The 27,222-nt window shown below is 44.9% G+C and overlaps 1 protein-coding gene across 1 annotated transcript in view; it reads left to right on the top strand.

Annotated features, from left to right (window-relative positions):
- LOC118360306 (plexin-A1-like) overlaps positions 1 to 27,222 on the top strand; it is a 370,554-nt gene that overhangs the window by 38,133 nt on the left and 305,199 nt on the right. Inside the window, exon 2 of the mRNA XM_052482584.1 lies at positions 9,864 to 11,233. Coding sequence (XP_052338544.1) covers positions 10,061 to 11,233 — 1,173 coding nt within the window. The 5' untranslated portion in view covers positions 9,864 to 10,060. The remainder of the gene's footprint in view (positions 1 to 9,863; positions 11,234 to 27,222) is intronic.

The raw sequence follows: 27,222 nt of genomic DNA, 5'->3' as shown, positions 1-27,222 counted from the left end.
CCTCCTCTCTCTCTTTCACTACATCCATCCCTCCTCTCTCTCTTTCACTCCATCCATCCCTCCTCTCTCTCTTTCACTCCATCCATCCCTCCTCTCTCTCTTTCACTCCATCCATCCCTCCTCTCTCTCTTTCACTCCATCCATCCCTCCTCTCTCTCTTTCACTCCATCCATCCCTCCTCTCTCTCTTTCACTACATCCATCCCTCCTCTCTCTCTTTCACTCCATCCATCCCTCCTCTCTCTTTACTCCATCCATCCCTCCTCTCTGTCTTTCACTCCATCCATCCCTCCTCTCTGTCTTTTACTACATCCATCCCTCCTCTCTCTCTTTCACTCCATCCATCCCTCCTCTCTGTCTTTTACTCCATCCACCCCTCCTCTCTCTTTCACTCCATCCATCCCTCCTCTCTCTCTTTCACTACATCCATCCCTCCTCTCTCTCTTTCACTACATCCATCCCTCCTCTCTCTCTTTCACTCCATCCATCCCTCCTCTCTCTCTTTCACTCCATCCATCCCTCCTCTCTGTCTTTTACTCCATCCATCCCTCCTCACTCTCTTTCACTCCACCCATCCCTCCTCTCTCTCTTTCATTCCATCCATCCCTCCTCTCTCTCTTTCACTCCACCCATCCCTCCTCTCTCTCTTTCATTCCATCCATCCCTCCTCTCTCTCTTTCATTCCATCCATCCCTCCTCTCTCTTTCACTCAACCCATCCCTCCTCTCTCTCTTTCATTCCATCCATCCATCCTCTCTCTCTTTCACTACATCCATCCCTCCTCTCTCTCTTTCACTCCACCCATCCCTCCTCTCTCTCTTTCACTCCACCCATCCCTCCTTCACCCCAGAAGCCTGTGAAATGCCACCAGAGTAGTGTGAGGTGAACATGATTTGAACTATTACTTCACTCTCTGTAAGCCTTGTAGAATCATTCTAAATAGAAGTCCTATCTTGAAGTATCTGGCTAAACCTGTTGTCATCTGCCAAAGGGCTTGGCAGTATAACATATTTGACTATATACCTGTATTGATGCATGGACAAGTTTGGGTTTTTACTTTACCTTCTATAATGGAATTTCATGTTTGGTTTGTTAAATGTGATATGCTACTCTGCCTTGTGTACCGTCCATTTTTATAGTTTACTCCACAACCTGAGTCGCCTGTCTCCGCTCTCTCTCACTCACGCCATGCCGTTTTGCACACAGACCTAGCCCCGCCCCCTGTCACACAAGGAGCACAGTTATTAATTGAGCAGATGGAGCAGCTGCACCCCCACTTTCAAAATAGGGGTGCACCCCCACTTTTTTACCAGAGAATTATCATGATCCATTGGGTCATTTGTCAGTGTCTGTATTAAAATAGATATGTCCAATTTCTATTTGATATAATGAACAGATTGCATTTTGCACCCTCTCCCCCGTGGCCTCAAGATGAATGGTTTTGACCACTGGAAAGCTTTGCTTTGCTCCGTGTGTCACCATTGTGGTTCAGTGCATTTACACTAGTTGCAAAGACAAGGCCCCTGCAAAAGAAAACGGTTTATCAATTTTGTTGTGCTGTTGTTACATTTGTATCGTTGTTTCATGTCTGATGCACTCGGGGTGTTGTTCCATATCATTTGAGCAGTGTACACCAGGACACGTTGCCTGTTAGAACCACGATGAGCACGTCTGATTAGGCTTCACTGTAAGGCAGACTGACTCTGAGTAGCCTTCCATCAGCCTACGAAAGTTTACACCTTTGCAGAAAGCTGCATGTTCGGCCGCTCGCAAGAAGATACTGAGAAATAATCACTAGGCCTAATATTATGACTCAATCTGTGAAATACATTTGATCCCTGTTCACGTGTGCTCCCTCTCCGGCCTCTAGGTCATCAAGCTGCTCGTTATGGAGCACACCTGTCGCCATTGTTACGCGCACCTGCACGTCATCAGACTCACCTGGACTCCATCACCTCCCTTGATTACCTTCTCTATATACAGTGGGCTCCAAAATTACTGGCACCCCTGACTGGCAATGCACAAACAATACTTTAAAAAATATAAACAATATAATTATGGAGATAAACTCAAAATGCCAACATGTGAGAAGTACTGTACTTTATTAATGTTTCAATGGAACCCACCAAAATCATACAATTATTTAATACAAAATACATTTCACCAAAATCAAGGTTTCATAATTATTGGCACTCCTCATTTAGTACTTAGTGCCACCACCTCTGGCAAGGATAACAGCATGGAGTCTTTTCCTGTAATGTTTGACAAGGTTAAGGAACACATTTGGAGGGATTTTGGACCATTCCTCTATGCAGATCCTCTCCAGATCCTTCACAGTCTTGGGTTTGTGCTTATCAACAGCCCTCTTCCACTCAGCCCACAGGTTTTCCATTGGATTGAGTTCCAGCCACTGAGATGGCAGAACATTGATTTTGTTGTCTCAGAACCATTTCTGTGTGGATCTTGAGGTATGTTTTGGGTAATTGTCTTGTTGGAAAGTCCACATACGGCCAAGTCCCAGCCTTCTGGCAGAGGCAACCAGATTGTCTGATACTTGGTTGAATTCATTATGCCATCAATCTTCACCAGCGCCCATGGAACTCTGGAATTAAAACAGGCCCAAAACATCCCTGACCCACCAACATATTTCACCGTGGGTATGAGGTGCCTCTCCTTGTATGCATCTCTGTTTTGACACCAAACTTGCCGATGTTGTATCTGACCAAAACGTTCAATTTTGGTCTCATCTGACCAGAGCACCTTCTTCCAGTCATAATTTAAATTATGTTTGGCAAACTCGATGCGCTTGTGTCTGTGTCTTGGTGTCAGAAAGGGCTTTCTTCTGGCAACCCTTCCAAAGAGCCTGTGGTTGTGGAGGTGGCATCTGATGATGCTTTTTGAAACCTGGTGACCCCAAGACGCCACCAAGGCCTGCAATTCTTTCACAGTGATTCCTGGGGATTTTGTTACTTCTCTCACGATCCCCCTCCCTATCCTAGGGGGCAAAATGCATTTGTGTCCTCTACCTGTGAGGTTTTTCACTGTTCCATATCTTTTGAATTTTTAAATAATTGCCCTGACAGTGCTCAGTGGTATATTCAATAGTTTGTGGATCTTCTTGTAGCCATTACCAGATTTATGAAGGTCTACGACCATCTGTCTCGTTTGAACTGCCAGTTCTTTTCTTTTCTTCATGGTGTTGAATGACAAAGGGATATTGCATGCGTGTTACCTCATTTTTATACTCTAGTGAAAAAGGAAGTGATGTAATGGCTCAATATACTTCCTTAACACTTAGATAAACTTAAATACGTGGAATTGAATTCCTTGTTTAATTTTGGTAGATGTACAATAACATTTAAGGGTGCCAATAATTGTGAAACCTTGATTTGGAGGACATGGATTTTTAATGAATTAAATCAATACATTATTTGGGTGGGTTCCATTGAAACATGAATAAAGTACAGTATTTTTCACATGTTGGCATTTTGAGTTTGTCTCTCTAATTATATTGTTTATATTTTTGAAGTATTGTTTGTGCATGGCCAGTCATTTTGGATCCCACTGTATGTCACTCCCTTTGGTTCCTTCCCTAGGCGTTATTGGTGCTGTTCCAGTGTTAAGTCTGTGCGTTGTTTGTGTTTCTTGTTTTGTTTTATGATGCGTTTATTTATTAATACATTCACTCCCTGGACTTGATACCCGATTCTCAGCGCACGTTACAATCCCCAAGCTGTCTACAGCCATTTAACACCATTCTGCATTTTTTTACCAACTATTTCCCCAACATCAATCGGTTAAATCACATTGAAATGTTTTCATTCGGTCACAGAAGTAACAGTCCTAGCTGAGCTTCATATGCAAGCTGCAACAGAGGTCACATCACGGTTACAATGTAGCCAATCTGTGTTTGTATGCACCTATGCGTAAAATAAAAAAAGCACAGGATATTTCTATGTCGATTAAACATCTCTGCTTGGCTTGGTAAGTAGGTCTACTATCGACCAAATAAGCCATTTCTACCCTCGTTGCATCAAATATGTGTGCTGATGAGACAAGTTCATTTGAAACATTTTCATGGTGCCAGCACTACCCACAATGGTGCTCCAAAAAGTCCATGTTGGAGGAAAATCGTAGTGAGTAGTGAGTAGTGAGTAGTGCGTAGTGAGTAGTGAGTAGTGTGTAGTGAGTAGTGTGTAGTGAGTAGTGTGTAGTGAGTAGTGAGAAGTGTGTAGTGAGTAGTGTGTAGTGAGTAGTGAGTAGTGTGTAGTGAGTAGTGAGTAGTGAGTAGTGTGTAGTGAGTATTGTGTAGTGTGTAGTGAGTAGTGTGTAGTGAGTAGTGAGAAGTGTGTAGTGAGTAGTGTGTAGTGAGTAGTGTGTAGTGAGTAGTGAGTAGTGTGTAGTGAGTAGTGAGTAGTGTGTAGTGAGTAGTGTGTAGTGAGTAGTGTGTAGTGAGTAGTGTGTAGTGTGTAGTGAGTAGTGAGTAGTTTGTAGTGAGTAGTGTGTAGTGAGTAGTGAGTAGTGTGTAGTGAGTAGTGAGTAGTTTGTAGTGAGTAGTGTGTAGTGAGTAGTGAGTAGTGAGTAGTATGTAGTGAGTAGTGAGTAGTGTGTAGTGAGTAGTGTGTAGTGAGTAGTGTATAGTGAGTAGTGTGTAGTGAGTAGTGTGTCGTGAGTAGTGTGTCGTGAGTAGTGTGTAGAGTGTAGTGAGTAGTGTGTAGTGTATAGTGAGTAGTGTGTAGTGAGTAGTGAGTAGTGTGTAGTGAGTAGTGTGTAGTGAGTAGTGTGTAGTGTGTAGTGAGTAGTGTGTAGTGAGTAGTGAGTAGTGAGTAGTGTGTAGTGAGTAGTGAGTAGTGAGTAGTGTGTAGTGAGTAGTGTGTAGAGAGTAGTGTGTAGAGAGTAGTGTGTAGTGAGTAGTGTGTAGTGAGTAGTGAGTAGTGTGTAGTGAGTAGTGTGTAGTGAGTAGTGAGTAGTGTGTAGTGAGTAGTGTGTAGTGAGTAGTGTGTAGTGAGTAGTGTGTAGTGTGTAGTGAGTAGTGTGTAGTGAGTAGTGAGTAGTGTGTAGTGAGTAGTGTGTAGTGAGTAGTGAGTAGTGTGTAGTGAGTAGTGTGTAGTGAGTAGTGTGTAGTGAGTAGTGTGTAGTGAGTAGTGTGTAGTGTGTAGTGAGTAGTGTGTAGTGAGTAGTGTGTAGTGAGTAGTGTGTAGTGTTTAGTGAGTAGTGAGTAGTGTGCCTGCTGAGACTACACAGCTCTTATTCCTCATAATAAAAATGATTGGAAAATAATTTATAGTAGCCTTGTCATGGAACTGCAGATTTGTTCAAATGTATTTTTTTCTCATCTTAAAAAGGCAAGATACTCAAGGTAGTTCATGTTCAACTTGATTGTCCCAAAGGGCAATTGGTTTTGAAGCAAAGGAGCATAAAAAACAAAATTGAACGTATAAACTTCACATGGATCACAATGACACACAGGTCTAGTGAATACAATGAGCTAGCTAGTACATCTAGTCATGGGGCTGACAGCCATCAATATATACAGTATACAGTAGGCCTACTAGTGATCGACATTAGAAGATCAATGCAGTGCTTTTCTTTGTGGTAGGCTACAGTAGAATGATTTTGGTATGAAATGTGTGGTTTTACGAACCAAAATGCAATTACAGTATGTAGTGCTGTTCTTTGTTTCTATTCATCAAATTCATTTTTGCTTGAAGTTTCATTGAACAGTATAAAACAATCACAATGTGGGAAAGCCCCATTTAAAATCACTCAGAATGTATGTCATGCACTACTCATAAAGAACATGTATTATTCATAAACATAACATACATCAAATACTGTCATACCATCAAAAATATGAAAAATATTGTGATACTATATTTTGGCCATATCGCCAGGCCCTAATCTGCCATAGAACCTCATTTTGGAATATGTATGTGAGAGGGTCAGAATGTTGACTTGAGTGCACCTTTACCCTACACCTCCATGTGCATCTATGTTAGTCCATCCTGTTAGAGAAACAGACTGTATGTATATGTTTCACTGAATACACAAAGCTGTAGCCTTAATGTTTATACTGTTGCTTGGGAGTGCATACTGTATGTGTGTGCATACATAAGTGTGTTTGCATATCTGTGAAACATCGATAGAACAGGATGGATAGACATCTCTGCTACAGGTAACTCATCAGGCAGGCAATAAAATCAGTTTTAAAAACAGATAAAACAACACCTCAAGGAACAACGCGGACTGTGAAGAGACACACACACACACACACACACACACACACACACACACACACACACACACACACACACACACACACACACATTATTCTTAATATGATTCATTTCTTTATTTTCTGTTTCTTGTTCTTTTTTTAAATTGGCCATATTGTTCTTTAGTCATAGTGTTCTTAGTTTACATTTGTGCTGCTGTTCCTGCACATTAGTGTGGTGTATCTTGTCATGTTCTATGTTTTGTGTGGACCGAGGGAAGAATAGCTGCTGCTTCTTCAATAGCTAATGGGGATCCAAATAAAATCATAGAAATGATAAATCATATGCGGTGTGTTCCTGGTGCTGCCTGTGGCTTGCCTCTCTCACACAGACTCCGATGTGACCTCCATGTTAAAGATGCAGTGTGTATAAATTTGCTTAAGTATGAGGCCCCAGTTTTGTGGCCGGTGCTGTAATTGATATGCCACAAGCAATAAATCAGTGTTGGCGCTATGGCTCAGGGGCCATTATCCGAGGAGGCAGGTTGAGCCGAGCCCAGCCGAGCCGTCCGTCCGTCCACAACATAACCTGCCTCAGTCTTCCTCTGGTAACCACTCTGCTCTGCTCTCTGCAGCCAAACCCATTGATTAATTTATTCTGCCTTGCATTTCCTCTGCCATGGACAGCCCTGTGCGTTCAGGTGCATTTCTGACTGACTGCCTGGCTGGCTGACTAAATAACTGACTTACTGGCTGGCTGGCTGACTAAATAACTGACTGACTGGCTGGCTGGCTGACTAAATAACTGACTGACTGGCTGGCTGGCTGACTAAATAACTGGCTGACTGGCTGGCTAAATAACTGGCTGACTGGCTGACTAAATAACTGGCTGACTGGCTGACTAAATAACTGACTGACTGGCTGACTAAATAACTGGCTGACTGGCTGACTAAATAACTGGCTGACTGGCTGACTAAATAACTGGCTGACTGGCTGACTAAATAACTGACTGACTGCCTGGTTGGCTGACTAAATAACTGACTGACTGCCTGGCTGACTAAATAACTGACTGACTGGCTGGCTGGCTGACTAAATAACTGACTGACTGACTGACTGGCTGGCTGGCTGACTAAATAACTGATTGACTGCCTGGCTGGCTGACTAAATAACTGACTGACTGCCTGGCTGGCTGACTAAATAACTGACTGACTGGCTGGCTGGCTGACTAAATAACTGACTGACTGGCTGACTAAATAACTGACTGACTGCCTGGCTGGCTGACTAAATAACTGACTGACTGGCTGACTTGCTAAGAGCAGCCATCATCAACATCCTCAGTCTCTCGGGGATGGAAAAGGAATTGTTTTGCCATAAAGAGTAACGACCACTCAGTTCCTATGCTGTTTTCTCCTTTTCCATCCCTCTTCCACTCAAACTTCTCTCTTCCGTCCTTTCTTCTACCTCTGTCTCTCATCCAGACCCTCTTGTTTCTCTTAAAACATCTTAATAGTAACATTGCTGTCGTTAATCTAATTCATATTCTAGCTAGCTGATCTCTTTGCAAGACATGAAACAGTTGCTTTTCACTCAATGTTTTCCAGCTGTTTTTTGTCCTAATTCAGTTAAAGCACTGAAATATTCAGTTTTCAGATTCAATCAGGGTTCAGGGACAATGTCAAATTAGTTTAAGTGTGGCATTTTGATTGTTTATTTTTTTGTCACAGTGACAGAACGTTGTCATAGTTGTGCACCTGATAGATTCACCTGTGATATATATATATAATATCATTTTGATGTCTCCATTTACAGAGAAATATCTCAGACTAGTGCACTCGAACCATTGCCTCTGTGTGTTGAGTCACAGATCTGTGATTATAATGGGTACGCATTCATGCTTGTGTGTGTGAATATGAGTGTATGCATGTGTGATCTGAAGCCTTTCATTGCTCTAATTTACATCAGTGAGTGTGACGTGGTGAATGAGCTGAGAGTTGAGACCACGGTGGGTTTTGTGACTCAAACACCAACGGCAGCCATCACACAGTGTGCCCATTGTCTTGATGAGCTGTAGAACAGTGGGTTCATATAGCAGATCGTGATGGCTGATGTAAGACAGGGACTGGGAGTTGAAAGCAGTTATTAACTGTCTGTCTGGGCCTGGAGTGTGAGAGAGAGGCTGAAGGATGAAAGAGAGGGTTGAGAGAGAGAGCGAACGTAACAGGGTCTCCTAAAGCGGCCCCTTAATGTCTGAGTGGTGCGGTCAACCTCTTTGTTTTGTTCTTCAAAGCTAAGTTACTGGAATTAATGTAGGTAATTAACAGGTCATTTATGGTCATCTATGGTAACTTTGGTCATTTATACTTGAATAACTTTAAAAAAAAATATATATATATATATTCATATATATTATTAATTTATTATACCTGTGCTCATATTGTGCATGAGTTTCTAGTGGATAGACAATATGGTTCAAGAGAAAATAGTTAACTTAATGAAAAAAGCAACTAGAAAATAGTTAACTTAATGAAAAAAGCAACCAATCAGCAATGAAATTATTTCTATCAAATCGGCAACTCTTCCAACTACAGTATTCACATCTGCCACCAGTTGGGCACCAACATATTTACAACAAAGACATATTGACATAGTAAAATAAATAAAAGTGTATAAAAGATATATCAGGATATTTAATGCGAGAAACCTCATAGTAAACACCAATCATTTTCTTTAAGTTGATGGTTTATATTTAAGATAATGTTTTACAGTTTTGTCATTCTATTTTATACTGTAAAATCATGATATTTTATTATTTTGTATATTTTACATTCAATAAGGCTAGAGGGCCAAAGATAATTACAGACACCTGTGAAAATCTGAAGTACTCAAAAAGGCCACTAGTCATGTGATAAAATAAAATAAAAACATGAAAGTTACCAACATTCTGGTAGTTTACTGGAACACTTCAAGTTACCAGTAATATACCCTCCCTTTGCAACCCTAGTTCTTCATTTCCAATGTAATATTTCATTTCACTTTTATAGTGTTCGCTCCATCTATTACACAGTAGTGCAATAGAAAAAATTAACGTGTATTCTTGCAAAGTCTGCCCCCTCTATATTCAGACCATACTGACAGCACTGAGAGTTCTCTATGTTTGAGTATAAAGGCACTTTACCTTTACCGAAGTCATTCTTTATTGTGATTGGGTGAACTGTCCTATCCCAGTACCCAGTAGGGGATGTCTTTCTAGCTGTATCTTGCATGTCCGCCTGCTCCAGTGCTGCAGGTGATGGTGATGATGCAGTCAGTGTGTGTAGAATATAAATGAGGACACACCATGGTCTGTCAAATTAAATAAAAGTTTATTGGTCACGTGCACAGGGTACAGTGAAATGCTTAATGCTTAATGTAGCCTAATGCTCTGTGTTGAGTTAGTGATAGCTCTGACTGGCAGCCTGACATGCTCATTAAATGTTGTATAGGATTCCCCTTAAAGCCCTACTGTAATTAATGAATGTTTATGTATTATGACAATTTTTTGCCCTCACCGCTCTGTGTGGCTGGCAGAGCTTTTAAAACCCCAGCCAATCAATATGGAGAGAGTGTTCCCTGGTCCTGTCTCCTAATGTGGTTTTTCCTTCTGTTCGCAGGGCTGGCGGCCGAGGCTCTGGGGACGATGTTATAGACGACAGAGCAGAGACACGGAGCCCAGAGGACGCCAGGCCAGAGCTACACCACCATCCCCTCCCTTCCTTCCTTCAGCCTGGCGTAGGACAGCCACAGCTTCAGTAGAGGAAGAAGAACACACACACACTCAGGAATCTCTCCTCACCTTCCAGAGCCCAACATGATCTGCCACCCCACCCCATCCCTGGGAGGCCCTCTCCTACCCTTCCTCCTCCTGTTGTCAGGGGTGTTAGCCACCATTCCCAGCAACCTCAGGACATTCTCCCCTCCAGAGGGGGGGCTCACACACCTGGTGGTCCACAACAAGACAGGTGAGGTGTATCTGGGAGCCGTCAACTGGATCTTCAAGCTGTCCAGCAACCTGACCAAGCTCCGCAACCACGTTACAGGCCCTGTGGTGGACAATGAGAAGTGTTATCCCCCTCCGGGTGTCCAATCCTGCCCCCATGAACTGGCCCAGACCAATAACGTCAACAAGCTGCTGCTGCTGGACTATGGTCAGAACCGCCTGATCGCCTGTGGCAGCACCTCCCAAGGAATCTGCCAGTTCCTTCGGTTGGACGACCTGTTCAAGTTGGGTGAGCCGCACCACCGTAAGGAGCACTACCTGTCCAGCGTGGCCGAGGCTGGCACCATGTCTGGGGTAGTCATCGGTGGAGACGCGGCCGGGGGCGGGGGAGGAGCTGGCAAGCTGTTTGTGGGCACGCCCATCGACGGTAAGTCAGAGTACTTCCCCACGCTCTCCAGCCGCAAGCTGATGGCCAACGAGGAGAATGCCGACATGTTCAGCTTCGTCTACCAGGACGAGTTTGTCTCCTCGCAGCTCAAGATCCCCTCGGACACGCTCTCCAAGTTCCCCGCCTTCGACATCTACTACATCTACGGCTTCAGCAGCGAGCAGTTTGTCTACTATCTGACCCTGCAGCTGGATACCCAGCTCACTTCGCCCGACGCCAGCGGGGAGCAGTTCTTCACCTCTAAGATCGTCCGTCTCTGCGTGGACGACCCCAAGTTCTACTCCTACGTGGAGTTCCCTATTGGCTGCACCAAGGACGGGGTGGAGTATCGTCTGGTGCAGGACGCCTACCTTAGCCGACCCGGGACCAAGCTGGCGCGATCTCTGGGCATCTCAGAGCAGGACGAGGTGCTGTTCACGGTGTTCGCCCAGGGCCAGAAGAACCGGGCCAAGCCCCCCAAGGAGTCAGCCCTGTGCCTGTTCACGCTGCGCCGCATCAAGGAGAAGATCAAGGAGCGTATCCAGTCCTGCTACAGGGGAGAGGGGAAACTGTCACTGCCCTGGCTGCTCAACAAGGAACTAGCCTGCATCAACTCAGTAAGTCCAACTTTCACTGTGTGTGAATGAATGATGGTTATTGTGATGATGAAGTGGAAGTATTTTGGTAAAGCACCTCTTTCTGGGTGATGCTTCCGTTTCTATCTTCCTAAATCCAGTGTGTGTGAGAGAGAGACTCCTTCCGGTCTGTCCCTGAGGACTGGAGCATATGTAGGGTAGGGAGTAGAGAGTAGAGAGAGCAGACATTCAGCCCTCCTGAGAGCTGCTGTCTGTGGGGGCCTACCCATCCCAGCTAGATCTCAATTAGACACACTCACTGACTCACACATCCACAACATTGGAGTTAGAACTCTATCCAAATAACTCAAGTCAATCAACTGAGTCACAGCGGAAGCAGCTAACCTCATAGGCCTTTTCAGATCGCAGACATATCTGTGGAGATGTCTGTCTTTTTTCTTCCTCTGACCCTCCCTCTATCCGCCCTTTCCTCCCCCTCTCTCTTCTCCCAGCATCCCACTATCCTCTCTCTCCTCCTGTCTCTTTATGGATGCGCCCACCTTTGCTGTGTGTTGCCACATCATTAGGCCGGTGTGTGGGATGTACGGGCCGTCACTGTGTTAGCTGGGAGTCTTCCCGCTTTTCTGGCTCTAATTGATTTATATAGTCCTGAGGCTGTCGTCTGTGGCCTAGCATGTCACCCCTGTCCCCACGGGACTCCTGGCCTGGAGGCTGCAGGCTGGGGTTGGAGTCGGGGCGGGGGCAGAGGGAAGGTCGGCGCAGGGAGGGTGAGTGTGAGCCTGCATGTTTGATGCCCTAATCACCCAGGCTAGGCATAAAGGCAGGCGGGCTTCCTCTCTTCCTCTCACAGGCCAGGGGAAATACACAGAACACAGGAATCTCCTGAGTTCTCCTGTAGCTTGAACATTGAACATGGGTCACTTTGGTAATGTTTACATTGTAGAACACATCATTATATATACAGTATAAATACAGTATACATTCTTTTTCCAGTCTATGATATTGCTCGTTCTGATATTGTCTATTTAGTGTCTATTTTTTATTGCTAGGTATTACTGCACTGTTAGAAACATAAGCATTTCGCTGCATCTGCGATAACATCTGTACATTTGTGTACACAACCAATACAATTTAATTTAATTTTGATTTGGTAGTGTCAGTCTGCCATTTCTCATGTTGCAATCCTATATAGTCTAATATGTTTTCCTCTGCTAGGGCCAGGCTAGGGCACAAGGACAGATAGATGTGAGGTTAAATGATTAGTGTAAGATAGAAGTATTTTTCTAAAGCAGGGTTTAACAGTGCCTTGAAGCAGCTCTCGTCTCCCTGGGCCTGGCTCTGTGTCGTGGACATGGGTGGGGTATTCTCTCTCTGTATCTTTCTTTTTATCCCTCGTGCGCTCTCTCTCTCTCTCTCTCTCTCCCTTCCCCACCCCCTCACTTTCTCCCTCTCTCTCTCTAGCCTACCACGGCCGTGGAGAGGAGAAGAAAGAGGAGTAGTGGGGGCGTCTTCTCTCTGTGATTGGTGCTTGGCAGACAGTGAGCAGACAGCTCTCTAGCTTGTATTAATGGTAATAACCGTGGCTATTCTAATGGCAGGCTGGGGGCCTGAGGTAACAACGGCAGCATGCCTGACTGGCGCAGATGAAAGGATTACGCTCCCTCCCTTTCTCCCACCGACGAGGCTCCTCCAGCGACACACACACACACCACGCCGACGTCCCTTCGTCCAGCTCGTACATTATTCACTTGGACTGCGTCTGAAATGGCACCCTATTTCCTATGATGTGCATAAGTAGTGGTCAAAAGTAGTGCACTATGTCAGGAATAGGTTGCAATTTAAGAGGTAGCCCTGTCCTCAACGTCTGTTATTCAATTGTGCTCGTTAACAATCCCCCTCAAATCAGAAGCCCCTCGGCCTCACTGACACCACACACAAGCAATTCATGTCACCTTCTCTCCGAAACCACAGTGGCTTAAAGCACGCACAGGATGCGCCAACACAGCGCTGGAATATCTATTGGAACAAATGCAATAGAAACAGAGCCAGATGGAGAGACGGAGACAGGGAGAGAGGGAGGGAGAGACGGAGACAGGGAGAGAGGGAGGGAGGGAGGGAGGGAGGGAGGGAGGGAGGGAGGGAGGGGAGGGAGGGAGAGAGAGAGAGAGAGAGAGAGAGAGAGAGAGAGAGAGAGAGAGAGAGAGAGAGAGAGAGAGAGAGGGGGAGGGAGGGAGGGGAGGGAGGGAGGGAGAGAGAGAGAGGGAGGGAGAGAGAGGGGAGGGAGGGAGGGAGGGAGGGAGGGAGGGAGAGGGAGGGAGAGAGGGAGAGAGGGAGAGAGAGGAGAGAGAGAGAGAGAGAGAGAGAGAGAGAGGGAGAGAGAGAGGGAGGGAGGGAGGGAGGGAGGGAGGGAGGGAGAGAGACGGAGACAGGGAGAGAGGGAGGGAGAGAGAGGGAGGGAGAGGGAGAGAGAGGGAGAGGGAGGGAGGGGAGGGAGGAGAGGGAGGGAAGGAGGGAGGGAGGGAGGGAGGGAGGAGGGAGGGAGGGAGGGAGGGAGGGAGAGAGGGAGGAGAGAGAGAGAAAGGAGGGAGGGAGGGAGGGAGGGAGGAGGGAGGGAGGGAGGGAGGGAGGGGGAGGGAGAGAGAGAGAGAGAGAGAGAGAGAGAGAGAGAGAGAGAGAGAGAGAGAGAGGGAGGGAGGGAGGGAGGGAGGGAGGGAGGGAGGGAGGGAGGGAGGGAGGGAGGGAGGGAGAGAGAGAGAGGGAGGGAGGGAGAGAGAGAGAGAGATGGAGGGAGAGGGAGGGAGGAGAGAGAGAGAGGGAGAGGGTGGGAGGGAGGGAGGGAGGGAGGGAGGGAGGGAGGAGGGAGGGAGAGAGAGAGAGAGAGAGAGAGAGAGAGAGAGAGAGAGGAGGGAGGGAGGGAGGGAGGGAGGGGAGAGAGGGAGGGAGAGGGAGGGAGAGAGAGAGATGCACACAGAGTCATATGACAGACATGCAGGTAGAGTAAGGCTGGTCAGACTGTACACTTGATGTCTCTCTTATTGCCCACCATGACTGAGTCACTATGTAAGAATATGCATGATATTTAAATGAGATACAGTACATGATTGTCCTTTATTACCATCTGCTCTGGTGCTTGTGATCGATCAAGGGCATGTCATGGGGATATAACGATGATTTTATACAGCCAGACAGCCTCTCCAGGTCGTTAGCATGACCTTGGACTGTATCACTGTATTGTTGATCAGAGTTCAGAGATGATTTTACACAAAGACATTTACACCCATAACGAGGGTCTGGACCACCATTTGAAGTATCTGTCATGGATTCCGACATGTTTTGTCACTTCCAGTTGGAACACATCACTGATAGATTCATAATGAAGTCAGCTGAGAGAAGCTGCAGCTCAAACACACACAGTTTCAGCCTGTAGATCAGCACACTGACAGACAGATGACTAGAGTGTGAGGTTGCTGCCTGCTTGTCATGCGCTGTAATGACAGACTTAATATTGTCTCCGCTAATGACAGCTTGATATGGGCATCATGGCCGTCGCCATCTTGAAGGGAGCTATTCCAAAATGGCCCCAGGTGGCCGGCTGCTGATTTTATTAGCTCACTCAAACTCCTCCTCCTTTCCAGTTTATGGCCAGTCCATTGTAATGAAGGACTTACAGTCCGAAAGTTACGGGTCACCTTTCTTGCCAGCTGCGGGCTCATTTGAAAAGCTGTGTATTGTGTCCATAAAGACAACAGTTTTAGCATTGCTAATGAGCCTTTCAGCATGTCCTCAAAATACATAAAATAGCAAAATAGCAGCGGCAATGAACTAACCAGAGCCACCACCAGTAAAGCCTGCATTCTTTGGTGGTGTGTGGAGCTGTGTCACGTCTTCTTGGGCTGTGAAGGAGAAGCATTGGGATGCATAACAGCGTTCCTTTGCTCTGTGTATAAACAAGACTCCCACCAAATGTGTGTTCATTGTCTGGGCCACTGAGGTCTAGTAAGAACTGGAGACTGTGTTCAATATGTCTGCCCGTTGTTTTCAAGGTAATCTACTCACGGTCGCACACGCCGATTCTTGAACCGTCTATATCCGGTTTATACGGACCAACATCACGTGCGGACCAGCACTTAGTGCGCACAGGGAGCAGCGCGTGTGGCGACAACGCCATCACATCATCAGAAAACATGGAAGTTTATAAAATGTTGCTATATTCGGCTATGAGTGATGAAGAAAGAATCTGCCCCAGCGACAAATTATTTGAATAATTGAATGGATGTTTTGTGCACAAAGGTGATGATTAACGTGTCTTCTAAGAAATGTTCTACTCTGACTTCTCTATGTGGCCGTCTATAGAAACGGACTTTCTGGGCCAGGTGTCAGTTAAACTGCAGTACCGAAGCAAAACTGTAGGAGCAGTCGAAACCGTACTTCTAGACCGAAACCCTGGCTCCTTGGTCTGGGCCAGGGAGAACATTTGAGGGAAAACATGGAAGGGTTGAGAGAAAGCCCTGGCCCATTCCTCTCTCCTCACGCTGAGTGCATCGTTGTGTTTATTATTTTGTATCAACGCTGATCACTTTGGTCGGGGATTGCAGGGCGGTATTCTCTTTGACACTGTCTGATGGTTCAAAGACTTTCCTCTGTGCCAAAGCTGCTCCATTGTTTTCAGGTGTATTGTCTGTAAACCTCATCATGGTATTTCTCTGTCGCGATACGAAACCTTCAGCCCCGCCCCTTGGCCGGCAGCGGGGTTGCTAGAGGTGGTTAGCGTCCCGTTCCCTGGATCGGACAGGGCACTATAGGTACTTCAGGTTATCTCGGTATAACCAGGACCGCTCGCGTAGCCCTGCCTCTCTTTCTATATCGAAGCGTTGTCCGCGTAGAGAGGTCTTTTGCCTTGTCACTCTCAACGGTCTAGCTCTAGCTGGGATGTGTGAACCCCACCTTTATCCTCTAGACTCTTTGTTTCACCACTAATTGGTCCTTGAGTTATTATTAAGCACTAGTCCTACCAGTCTCTATATGATTTCCCTGTGGTTGAGTGTTTCCCCTCTGTGATGTATCTAGTTTAAAGTGTGAAGACCTTTAGTCAACTTAGTTTCACTACTCTGCCCGTCGGCTATGTATCGCTTGGAAAATAAAACTTAGATAGATCGATAAGACAATTAAATGAATCACTACTGGACACACCTTCCTCTTTGTCTTTTAATAGTAACTTATTCTGTCCTAGAGTACTGATCTCCGTTTCCAGTGTCCCGGTAGCGGGGAGTGTCAGAGTTGTTATCTCCCGTGCCGTTAACTGTCTTTGAGAGAACCGTTTACTCGAGACAAAATAAGACTACCGTTTATTTTTGAAAACACTCTGTTTTTTGTCTTTTACAATCAAACACACTTCAAAATACACAATTGTTACTCGGTCACACACAGCGTTAATCAAAAACATGCAAATGCCTTAATGCTCTATAAAATGCCTGGTACAATGATAACACTTATCTCTACATTAAATGCTTATAATAGTTATTTAATTACCTTTGAGAGATGACGAGGAGACCCACGAGATCAGGAGCAGAGTTTCAATCGGTCAGAGTTCTTTTGAATTTAGTTGGTAGCGACACCCCTCTACTGGCTGAGAGGTTGACTTGAAGTCGGTGGTTTACTAAATTTAGAGATCCAAGTTAGACTGGAGAGATCAGAGGTTCTCCGCTGAGCTACCGCAGTGTCTGTGGCGAGAAATACCCAGCCGGGATGAGGAGCTCAATCAATTAAGATATTTTGCATCCTGATTCTGCCAGGCGAAAGGCACTCTGACGACAAAACTACTGTCCAATAGCTAAACGGCAAGAGCCCAAGTTCCAGCAAATTAGAATCTATGGTTAGTTTTAGTAGTTTAACTAAATTTAGAGATCCAAGTTAGACTGGAGAGATCAGAGGTTCTCCGCTGAGCTACCGCAGTGTCTGTGGCGAGAAATACCCAGCCGGGATGAGGAGCTCAATCAATTAAGATATTTTGCATCCTGATTCTGCCAGGCGAAAGGCACTCTGACGACAAAACTACTGTCCAATAGCTAAACGGCAAGAGCCCAAGTTCCAGCAAATTAGAATCTATGGTTAGTTTTAGTAGTTTAACTAAATTTAGAGATCCAAGTTAGACTGGAGAGATCAGAGGTTCTCCGCTGAGCTACCGCAGTGTCTGTGGCGAGAAATACCCAGCCGGGATGAGGAGCTCAATCAATTAAGATATTTTGCATCCTGATTCTGCCAGGCGAAAGGCACTCTGACGACAAAACTACTGTCCAATAGCTAAACGGCAAGAGCCCAAGTTCCAGCAAATTAGAATCTACAAGTGATTTGAGTCAGGTGGCAAATTACCCGAAGTCAAATGGTTGTCTAAATGAATTCAGAATTCAAGAAGTCAGCGCCAAAGTAATGGCAAATGTCTCTTTATATACCTTTTGATTCTCTGCACCCGATCTGCTGCTCCTCCCATTCCCTCAGAGCAGAGAGGGTGATGACATATCTTATACAACAGGAAATACTTTTCTTACAGTGCATATATGGGCCTCTGGTTATGACAGAGCCCATTGCTCTTGCAACAATGAGGAAACACTTTTCTTACAGTGCATATATGGGCCTCTGGTTATGACAGAGCCCATTACTCTAGCAACAATGAGGAAACACTTTTCTTACAGTGCATATATGGGCCTCTGGTCATGACAGTGCCCATTACTCTAGCAACAATGAGGAAACACTTTTCCCATTCAGAGGTGTCACTTGAGGCAGAGGGTGATTCTTCCTGACACCAGTCAGGTTCAGTAGTTGGTTGGCTTGAGTCGTCTTCTGGTGGCTTTGCCCAATCCGGTATTTCAGTAGGCGAGGTCATCTCTGTCTCTACCCTTGGTGGGTAAGACAGGGGAAGAGGACCAGGAGGTAGATCCATTTGGCGTTTTACTACACCCTCTCCAGGATCTACCCCTGTCTCTTTTCTCTTAGTGCCTTTAACCGGACTCTGATTTCCAACTCTGGTTATCCCTAGCACTAGTCCGTCTGACCTAGCCGTTATTCCCCATACTGTTGCCCATTTACGCTGTCCTTGCATGGTGCCCTTATCATCAGCTCTGACCATCATTCTCAAATATACACCATCTGTATGTCTACATCTAGAAGCTATTCTACCATTTTCAAATATATCAGCATATTCTCTCTCCATAGGCCAAACCTCATGTTTGTCCTCGCTATACCACTCCTGCCTTTTTCTATCACAACTCTTAAAACATAAGCATCTCTTGCAAAGCGCCACTCTAACACCATCCTTATTGCCCCACTGGCATGTGTACTTTCCTCTGGTTCCTGATTCACAGCCTGTGCATCTTTGAACCCGTCTCTGTTGTCCTTCTTCTCCAACCTGTTGAATAGGTCTCGTAAGCCATCCCATGTAATTCAACAGTGCCAGTTCTCTTATCCCAGTCTACTTCTTGTCCCTTGTAAACCATTGTTAAATTTAACTCTTCTGGCTCTTCTACGTGTCCCCATCTGTCTCCCTTGTTTACTATGGGTTTTAGGGTTGGCCACTTATCTCTGCGGGCTAGACATAACATACATACGTTGTCTAACATCCGTCCTCTTAACATTGATCTCCCGCTGAGTACCCTTCAGTACTTCTATCACATGAGCCACATGTTTTAAGAGCGGCAGGGTGAGGAATTATTACTACTGGTGCTATCCACCCTACAGGATAATCCCTAGTGTCTGGGACTCAGTCATACCCTTACGTTCTAATTCTTGCCATCTGGTTATTACTCTGTGCCCTATTGGCCTATTAACTTCTTCTTCTTCCCAATCTTCTTCCCCGGACTGGGTGTCTTCCATGGGGCCCTGGAGAAAGAAAGGTTATTCTCCTATTGTCTACCTTGCCCCTTCCTGGTTCTCTTTTTGTGCCTGCGACTTTGAGGTCCATCGTTCCCCTGGGGATCTTTCTGGGTCAGAGCTCCTACAGCTCTTTCTGCGGCCAGGGTCAAGTCGGCCAGTCTATGGCCTAAGCCTGAGAGGTTCTCCCTATATCTTAGCTCTAACTTTGTGTCTGGACCATTCCTTTCAGGCCCTCTTTGCTCAGGTCTGGGGGGCACTGAGGTAATACAAGTGTGCCAGTAAGAATGTCTATGATTCCCTGGCTCCCTAAACCTGAACCCATTTTGCCTCCTAAGGCCTCTTTGGGTTCCTCTTCTGTGCTTCCTACTGAAGTCAGTCAGAGTTTCACTTCCCCCTGTCTCAGTACACCCAATCACTTTGGACATTGGCTCTCTCCTTTCTAATGGCTATTTCATCGTCTGCGCTACATAATTGCGGCCACATAATTGCTTAGGTTCCACTGGCCACAGCTGAGTCTTTCCCATTTTGGTGGGAAGATTTGGCAACTCCGTAGTGGTCTAGCACTCCCGTACATGAACCAAGGGCTCTGTTTTATTATTTTAGCATGGTGAGGTCTTCCTGAGACCAATGGGCTTCCAGGTCTTTGACTATCAGAGCCTCGTCCCACTGCCCGGTCAGCGTACCATTTCCTATGTCCCCAGCCACCCTCCGGTGGTTAAGGGTCAAGGTTCGGTATCCCGGCTTTCTCCATGCCTTTCTGGGCCATGATTCGCTTTTCCAGAGATTCAGGTTGGGTCCGTTGGGACTCAACTTCCTGATCCATCTGTCCCCTTCCTCTGTTACTGGCCCCGTGGCTCCCCACGAGGTCACTGGGCCCGCATAAGTACCAATGGGGTCATGGCTACGCCTAATGCGGTATGCTACACCCCTTGGTAACAATGAGCACATATATGAAGGTGGTTCCGCCTAACACTACCCCGTTGGTAGAGTCTATCCCTAGTGGCAATGGTTCCAATTGGCCACAACCCCCACAATTTGTATATGCCTTAAGGGGATCTAAATGTCTTTCCCACATGTCTATGAACCATATTCTACTCTCCTCTACCTCTATTAATACCCCTGCTTCCCCTACTGGTTCTGTCACTGGGGGCACTATTACTTTAGCCATCCTTACCCCGTCCCATGGCTTGACGTGTTCCTCCTGGTCCTGCTGGGAGTGGGGGGAACGAATATGGGTAAACACAATCCCCAAACTACTTTCAAAATGTTTGTGGGCCACCCCATTTCTTCTCCGCAACTTAGGATCAATAGGACAGTTACCCAGAGGACCAGTGGGACGGCCTTTAAGGCTGTGTTCCGCTGATCTTTTGGTTTTAGTTTTCTCATTAATTTGATTATTTGGACACATAGCATGCCAACTAGGCCTGCTTCAATGATCCGCGCCACATAGTGTATTCCAATTATGGTAGCACACATAGGTTCCATTTTACCGTCTGTTCCGTTCTTCTCTATTGCACCTATTTTACTTACTACAGTCATAGCTGCGGCCAAAGCTTCTAAACACAGACAGACCAAATAATATTTTCCTAATATTGTGTACATTCTCTGGATTAGTATTATCGGTACAACGGACAGCATTATTTTTTGTCCCATCGTTAACCCTAGTCTAGCAGTGGCCACTAATGAATTAACAAACAGAGTAACCCAAGTTACTAAGCCATTATTATGCCTATTTTCCCATGCTATTTTCCAAAAAATTACGAGAACTAATATTTGACAGCAGATGTTTTCCCATACCTGGTCCGAGAAGGGACTATATGCCTCAGTTGAGTTGGCATGGTCAGTTTCGTTGGAAGTCATGGTAGTAGATATCTTCTAAGTATCGTGGCCTGAAATTAGTCTGGTTGTCGAGTTGCGATGTGTGAAGAGCAGGATGCCTCTTTATCTCTGATCTGAGTCGTTCAGGGTTCACTTATGTAGTCACTTTTTGCCCCTTAAACTTGGGTCACATCCGTTCCTCTCGGGGTCATGAGCAGTACATCCTGTTCAACAGGAACTGCTGGTCCCTGTCTTCTAGGAGGATGCACTCTCTCAAATACCATGCTCCAGATGATCAGTCCTTTTAACAACCATCTGATCCCCTTGAAGATTGACCAGGTAATTGTTAGGCCCAGTTTACTTATTTTGACCAGTAGTTTAAACAGCCCTTTCCAAATTCTCTTGAACACTTTGTCTATCGGCATGCCTCATTTTTTTGCATACCCTAACGCTGCCATTATTGTGACATTTTCACCTAGGCTGTTGTTCCACTTAGTGTAATTAGTTCTGCTTTTTAGCTTTACAGTGGGGAAACCTGGACACTCAGTTTCATTGGCTGTGTCACATTGTACCTGGATGCCCCATTTCTTTGTGTATGTTCTAAATGTGATTAAGTCACTTTCACATTTTTTGTTGCTCTAGGTATATTACTTTACTTACTCTAGGTATATTACTTTACTTACTCTAGGTATATTACTCTTCCTGTTGCTCTAGGTATATTACTTTACTTACTCTAGGTATATTACTTTACTTACTCTAGGTATATTACTCTTCCTGTTGCTCTAGGTATATTACTTTACTTACTCTAGGTATATTACTTTTCCCATTTCTACATTTTCTTGATCGTATTTTAGGCCCAAATACAATCCTAATGTGGTGGCGCTGGGGACGCCAACTATAATTAAAAACATACTTACCCACCAGCATCATCCTATCTTACATTCCCTATGCTTTGTTCTGTACTCCCCCAACTTCATATTTCCAGTGAAATATAAGAGGGAGAGCATCTTTTAGTTTATTTTTTAAATATTGGGTTTCTGGGTTTGGATAGGCCCTCTCCAGGGTCTGATCAAAATGGCAGGTTCACCCTAGCAAGGAATGATTTCTTAGGTGGGCTATATTCTCTTTTGAGTGCTGCCTTTTGTTTACCTTTTCCCTCTCCAGCAGCACTATCTCTACATATGTACTTGTGACAAGAGTAGACTCCTTCAGTTTTATACACGGGGTCCTGGGCTAAGTACAGCTGCCATCCTAGGCCTAACCTGTACCTTCTCCTGCCATCTCCATCATGGGGAGGGACATACTTTCCTCCAGTCATGGGGGTGACGAAAGTGAACATTTGTTCCTTTTCCATTGCTCTGCCCCAGTGTAGCTCTCTAACTGGCCTGCACTGACCTTCCCACCAACACCTTCTCATCCATCCAGGATGTTTGTTGGTTGTTGTCTAGGGGATATCTGTCCACCTGGTCCCAACCCGTGGACTCCAGAAGCACTCCATCCCAGGCTACACTAGGGTCTACTAGGATCCATTCACCTTGTCCTGTTTCCATCCAGGCCTGTCTGTTGACTCTGTCTATCCCATATCCATCACTAGGTCCCTCTCCAAGGTCCCTATCTCTCAGATACTCATAGCTGGAGTTAAATTGGAACCTTTGACCTGTTAGAGCTGGGTCTGGGCCTGCAGTTCCAGTGGGAATGGGCCAGAGTGGTGCTTCTATTCTAACTGGGGTTAAGAGGGCACTTCTGGTTAGTTTGACCTCTGTTACCCTCTGTCTGTGACATTCCAGGCAATCTTTGTCTGTGTTGCAGTTGCACCTGCCACATGTCTGAACTCTTCCATACCTGCACCTATACTCCCCTGAGGCTCCATCAGAGCACATCTCTAGTTGCCTGATGCTCAGCTCAGCGGGCCCTTCGTATTGCATATCGCCAGTGGGCTCTTTGCATACGTCACAAGGGACACACTTCAGTCTGCTTGAGCCAGGTAGACCTGTCGGAACGCTTCGTTCCCGGACTACTCTTCCCGTGCTCCCTCCTTTGAGGCCCTAAAATGGTGTTTGGACTCCTCCTGACTTGGAGGCCTGCTCTGCACTCTAGGAGGTATTTCCAGTCTGGTACTATTGCAGAGGAAATACTTTCCTAAGTTGTGCTATGTCAACTGTTCTTCCACAAGCTGTCCTTACAGTATTAGCGCTTATTATTTCCTCAATAATATGTTTTTTACCGTATTTCTTGGGTATTACCAGGTCACTGTTGTCTGCAGCTGGATTTTTCTAATCCTGATCCAGTCTCCTACCTTTAAAACACAAGGTAGAGGGGTAGACTGGGGATTAGGAATATCCACCATACTATTTTGTCCTGGTAATCCCATTAACTCTCTTGGACTACGCCCTGAACTGGTTGGGGTGCTACTTAACTCTATGCATGCTTGCACTAGCTTTGGTCCCCAATCTTTGTCCGCTCTCCACAACCCCAAAGTTGTTTTGAGTTTGCCAATGGTCCTCTCTGCACACCCATTTGCTTGAGGTGTGTAGGGAGGTGAGAAAGTGTGCTTTACTCCCCTCTGGGTGCACCATTCCTCTACCTTTTTATTTTTATACTGACGTCCTTCGTCAGTCCTGATCGATTGAAACCGTCCTAGGGTCAAAGTCAAAAGGTTAAGCATTGTCAACACAGGCAGAGCATTGCATGTTTTCGCTGTGTGTACCATTGTGTAGCCCGTTGCCATGCACACCGCTACTATAGCATACCTATGTCCCAGTACCGTAGCACTTTTCATGGGACCCATAGTGTCTAATGCTATTTGACTCCAGGGCGTGCATGTTTTGATGTGTTGATCAGACACTCTTCCTAGATTACTAGGCTTTTGCTCTTGACAGGTAATGCACTGCTGGCACACCAGTTTGGCCTCTACTGGGTCAAATTCTATCTGGTCCTGTCTAAGGCGCTTTATAAATATTTTAGGACCTGGGTGTCCCCAATCTATGTGCAACGCCTTAAGTTTGTCTGCTTCAGTTCTGTAGAGAACTATTCTGCCCATCTGGACTAGTTCATCTACTTCCCTGTTGCCTTGTTGATTGAAGTCAGCTTCCTTTCCTCCCCCATCTACTGTGTGGGCTTTTTGGTGACTGACAACAATATCCATTCAATCCATTAACTCATGGATCTTTCTCCACTCTCCTTCGTGCTGAATTGTTTTGTTTTTAGCACTTCTGTAACCATTGTTCTGCCATATCTTTTTGTCAGAAGTCATGGCCTGGGCACTGTAGTAACCTGTAACCAGTTCTATTTTAGATTGGGTGTAGAACAGTGTAGCAGTGCTTCCATTATGGCCATGACTTCTGCTTTCTGGGCAGTGCCTGCTATTTCTTGTTTCCTTTTTATGAGTGTTTCACCAGTGGCTTTGTTTTTTTTTTTTGCAATAAAACCCCACTTGGTTACTTCCTGTTTTCTCACTTCCATCTGTGAGCACTACTATGTCCCTAGGTTTATCCTCCTTTGGTTTCACCTTGACTGTTGTAGGTCCTGGTCCTGGCTCGTCAGTGTCCCATCCTTGGTCACTGATGAACATAACTCCTTTGGTGGCATGTACGTTCCTCCACTTATCCCAAGTGGTGGTTTTAATACCTACCATTTTTTTGTATGGTTAATGGCCCATAGTTCGTTTAGTTCTGTGTCTTTTATGATTATGGCCTGTCCTTGGGCAAGGGACACTATTTTGTTCCAGTATAGCTCTAGCAGGGCCATTTTAGCCCCTGTACTGGAGTACTTCATTGTGGGCCCTTTCAGCTGTTTGCTGTAACATTTTAATTGTTTTTCCTGATAGCTCATTTGAAATCCAAATGTAGCCATCCCTCACCACCTCTGGCCCTTCAGGTTTCAGACACAACCAGAGGGGTACGTTGGGGTCTCTGGGCTCATGTTCTTGGGCTTCTATGGCCATTAATTTCACATTTTCCCAGGATTCTTCAATTTTCTTGTCCCATGTTATGGTTTGTCTACCATATTATTTGTGTGACATGTCTCTTTTGTGATCTTCTCTAGTTATGCCTCTATAGCAATGCTTTGCAGCTCTGTTATAACCTTTGTCGTGGTTTCTTAGATACCCTATTTTGCCTAGGGCCCTCTGCATTTCCTTTACTGTGTGAGGCTTGCTGAGCTCTGCTACTTTTTCAAATAAATTTTGGCTTGCGGTGATTCCAGTGCCTATAGTGAAACCGAGAAAGTTCACTTCCTCTCGACCTATTTGACTCTTTGTCAAGTTCAGTTTCATGCCTGCTCTGTTGAGTCTGTCTAGGGCTGCTATTACTGCATCTGTGTGTTCTGACTCTCTCTATTTGGTCTGGAACCCCAAAAAAAAACATTTTTTATGACTCCCCTTACTTATAGTTATTTTGCGTCCGATAAGCTGAGGAGATTTTCTTCTCCTTGTAGCATATTTATCCCTATGTGGTTTATTATTTTCATATCCTTTTTTTAAAGTCCATCCTGAAATTGTAGGTGTCCACTCTTTGCATTATTTATTAAAGTCCCATTCCCTACTCCTGTGTCAGTGTCTAACTGACCTAATACATTGCACATGGGCCACTATCTGTCTCACTTCTTTCAATGTAGTTATGTCTATGTTTAACTTCCTCTTAACTGCTGCTTTTAATGGCTGTGGTTTAAAACCAGGCCTTTTTCGCTTCTGCATCTGCTTCCTGTTGCCGCAGCTAATACTGACAGTACCAGATATGGTCTCTGTCTCCAAATATTGACTGACTGTCTCACTGTCTCCCTGTTTACACTAATGCATTTTATAGAACTCAACATTTTTATGTAGATAATTATATAGGTCAACTTAATTAACCCGATACTCTCAATGACCCTGGGTCACAACAGATGCCATATATTCTTGTAATCTTTCTACTATTTGAAGACAAACCTTCAAATGATTAGATAAGGCAAAACGCTGCTAAACATAGCATATGTTTTCTGTACTAATGAAATCTCTTTTCGGGAGTCCACTGTATTTTATCTAACAATAACCTGGGTTAATCTTAACTCAGTCTCATCAATAATTTTATATATGTTGCGTAGTATGTGATCCATTACCTACAGTACTTTATTATCCCTAAGAACTGCAACATATTTATTTTCATAACTAAATTTAATGCTTATAAAATCACTCCTTTTCTAACTTCATCTTTTTTCTGCCCTGTTGGCTTAAAATATACCCTAAATATTTAACATAAATCTTCCTGCATGGCTCTCAACATTACACTAGTGTCTCCTAGATTCGTTGGAGTCCCGTCTTGTAGCAGGGCCATTGCCATGGGGTACCAGGGCTGTGCATAGAAGGCCACTTTGCCACAATACACACTTACCCCTCTGGCCCCCTTCTTTTTCTGGAATGACCTTTAATTAGAACCCAATTTCGTATTACTACGAGGTCTTGCCTGCCTTAACGGCACTGAAAATAATTCACTATTGTTAACATATCTTCACCTTGGGGTTTGTATAAATTTCCTATTTAGTTGTAAACTCTATAATATTTTCTAGTTTCCTCAGGGATTTTTTTCTCAAAGAGTAGACTCTAACCCGCCATTGCTCTTTACCTTGAGATTTAATTTAGATTTCCTATTTAGTTATAAACTCTATAGTACTTTCTTATTTCTCAGGGATTTTTCCTCAAAGAGTAGACTCTAATCCGCCATTGCTCTTTACCTTGAGATTGTATTTAGATTTCCTATTTAGTTACAAACTCTATAGTACTTTCTTATTTCTCAGGGATTTTTCCTCAAAGAGTAGACTCTAATCCGCCATTGCTCTTTACCTTGAGATTGTATTTAGATTTCCTATTTAGTTATAAACTCTATAGTACTTTCTTATTTCTCAGGGATTTTCCCTCATACAACGCCCATAGTGACACTTACGCACTATGTTAGCTTTACTTTCCCAAGGAAATAATACAATTATTTGTTATACACTTTGAATAGAGACTGGTGTCATTTTATAATTAATTTCCACCTGTTCCAACAATTTCTAGTGAAGTTGATCAGTCTTCACTGGAAATTCTTAGGATTCAGGGCTATTTGCCTAATCCTGTAATTGGAGGGGCCGTCTGTTCCCTCTTGGTCAGCGGCCCCAGGGTAATCCTGGTACGCACATTGCGAGCCTACTGTTGGGTAGACCTGCCTTTTGCCTGCGTATCATTTCCTGTACTGTACCATTATTTTCTACCCTACTAGGTAGTCTATGCCATTTAGGGTTCTTTTCTGGAATTTTTATCATCCCAGAAAGTTTCCTTCCTTCCATTCCCAGAAGATGTTTTATGGCTGTCTGGT

This window comes from Oncorhynchus keta, chromosome 27, assembly GCF_023373465.1.
Source record: "Oncorhynchus keta strain PuntledgeMale-10-30-2019 chromosome 27, Oket_V2, whole genome shotgun sequence".
NCBI lineage: Eukaryota > Metazoa > Chordata > Actinopteri > Salmoniformes > Salmonidae > Oncorhynchus > Oncorhynchus keta.
This window is presented reverse-complemented; position numbering and strand designations above follow the sequence as displayed.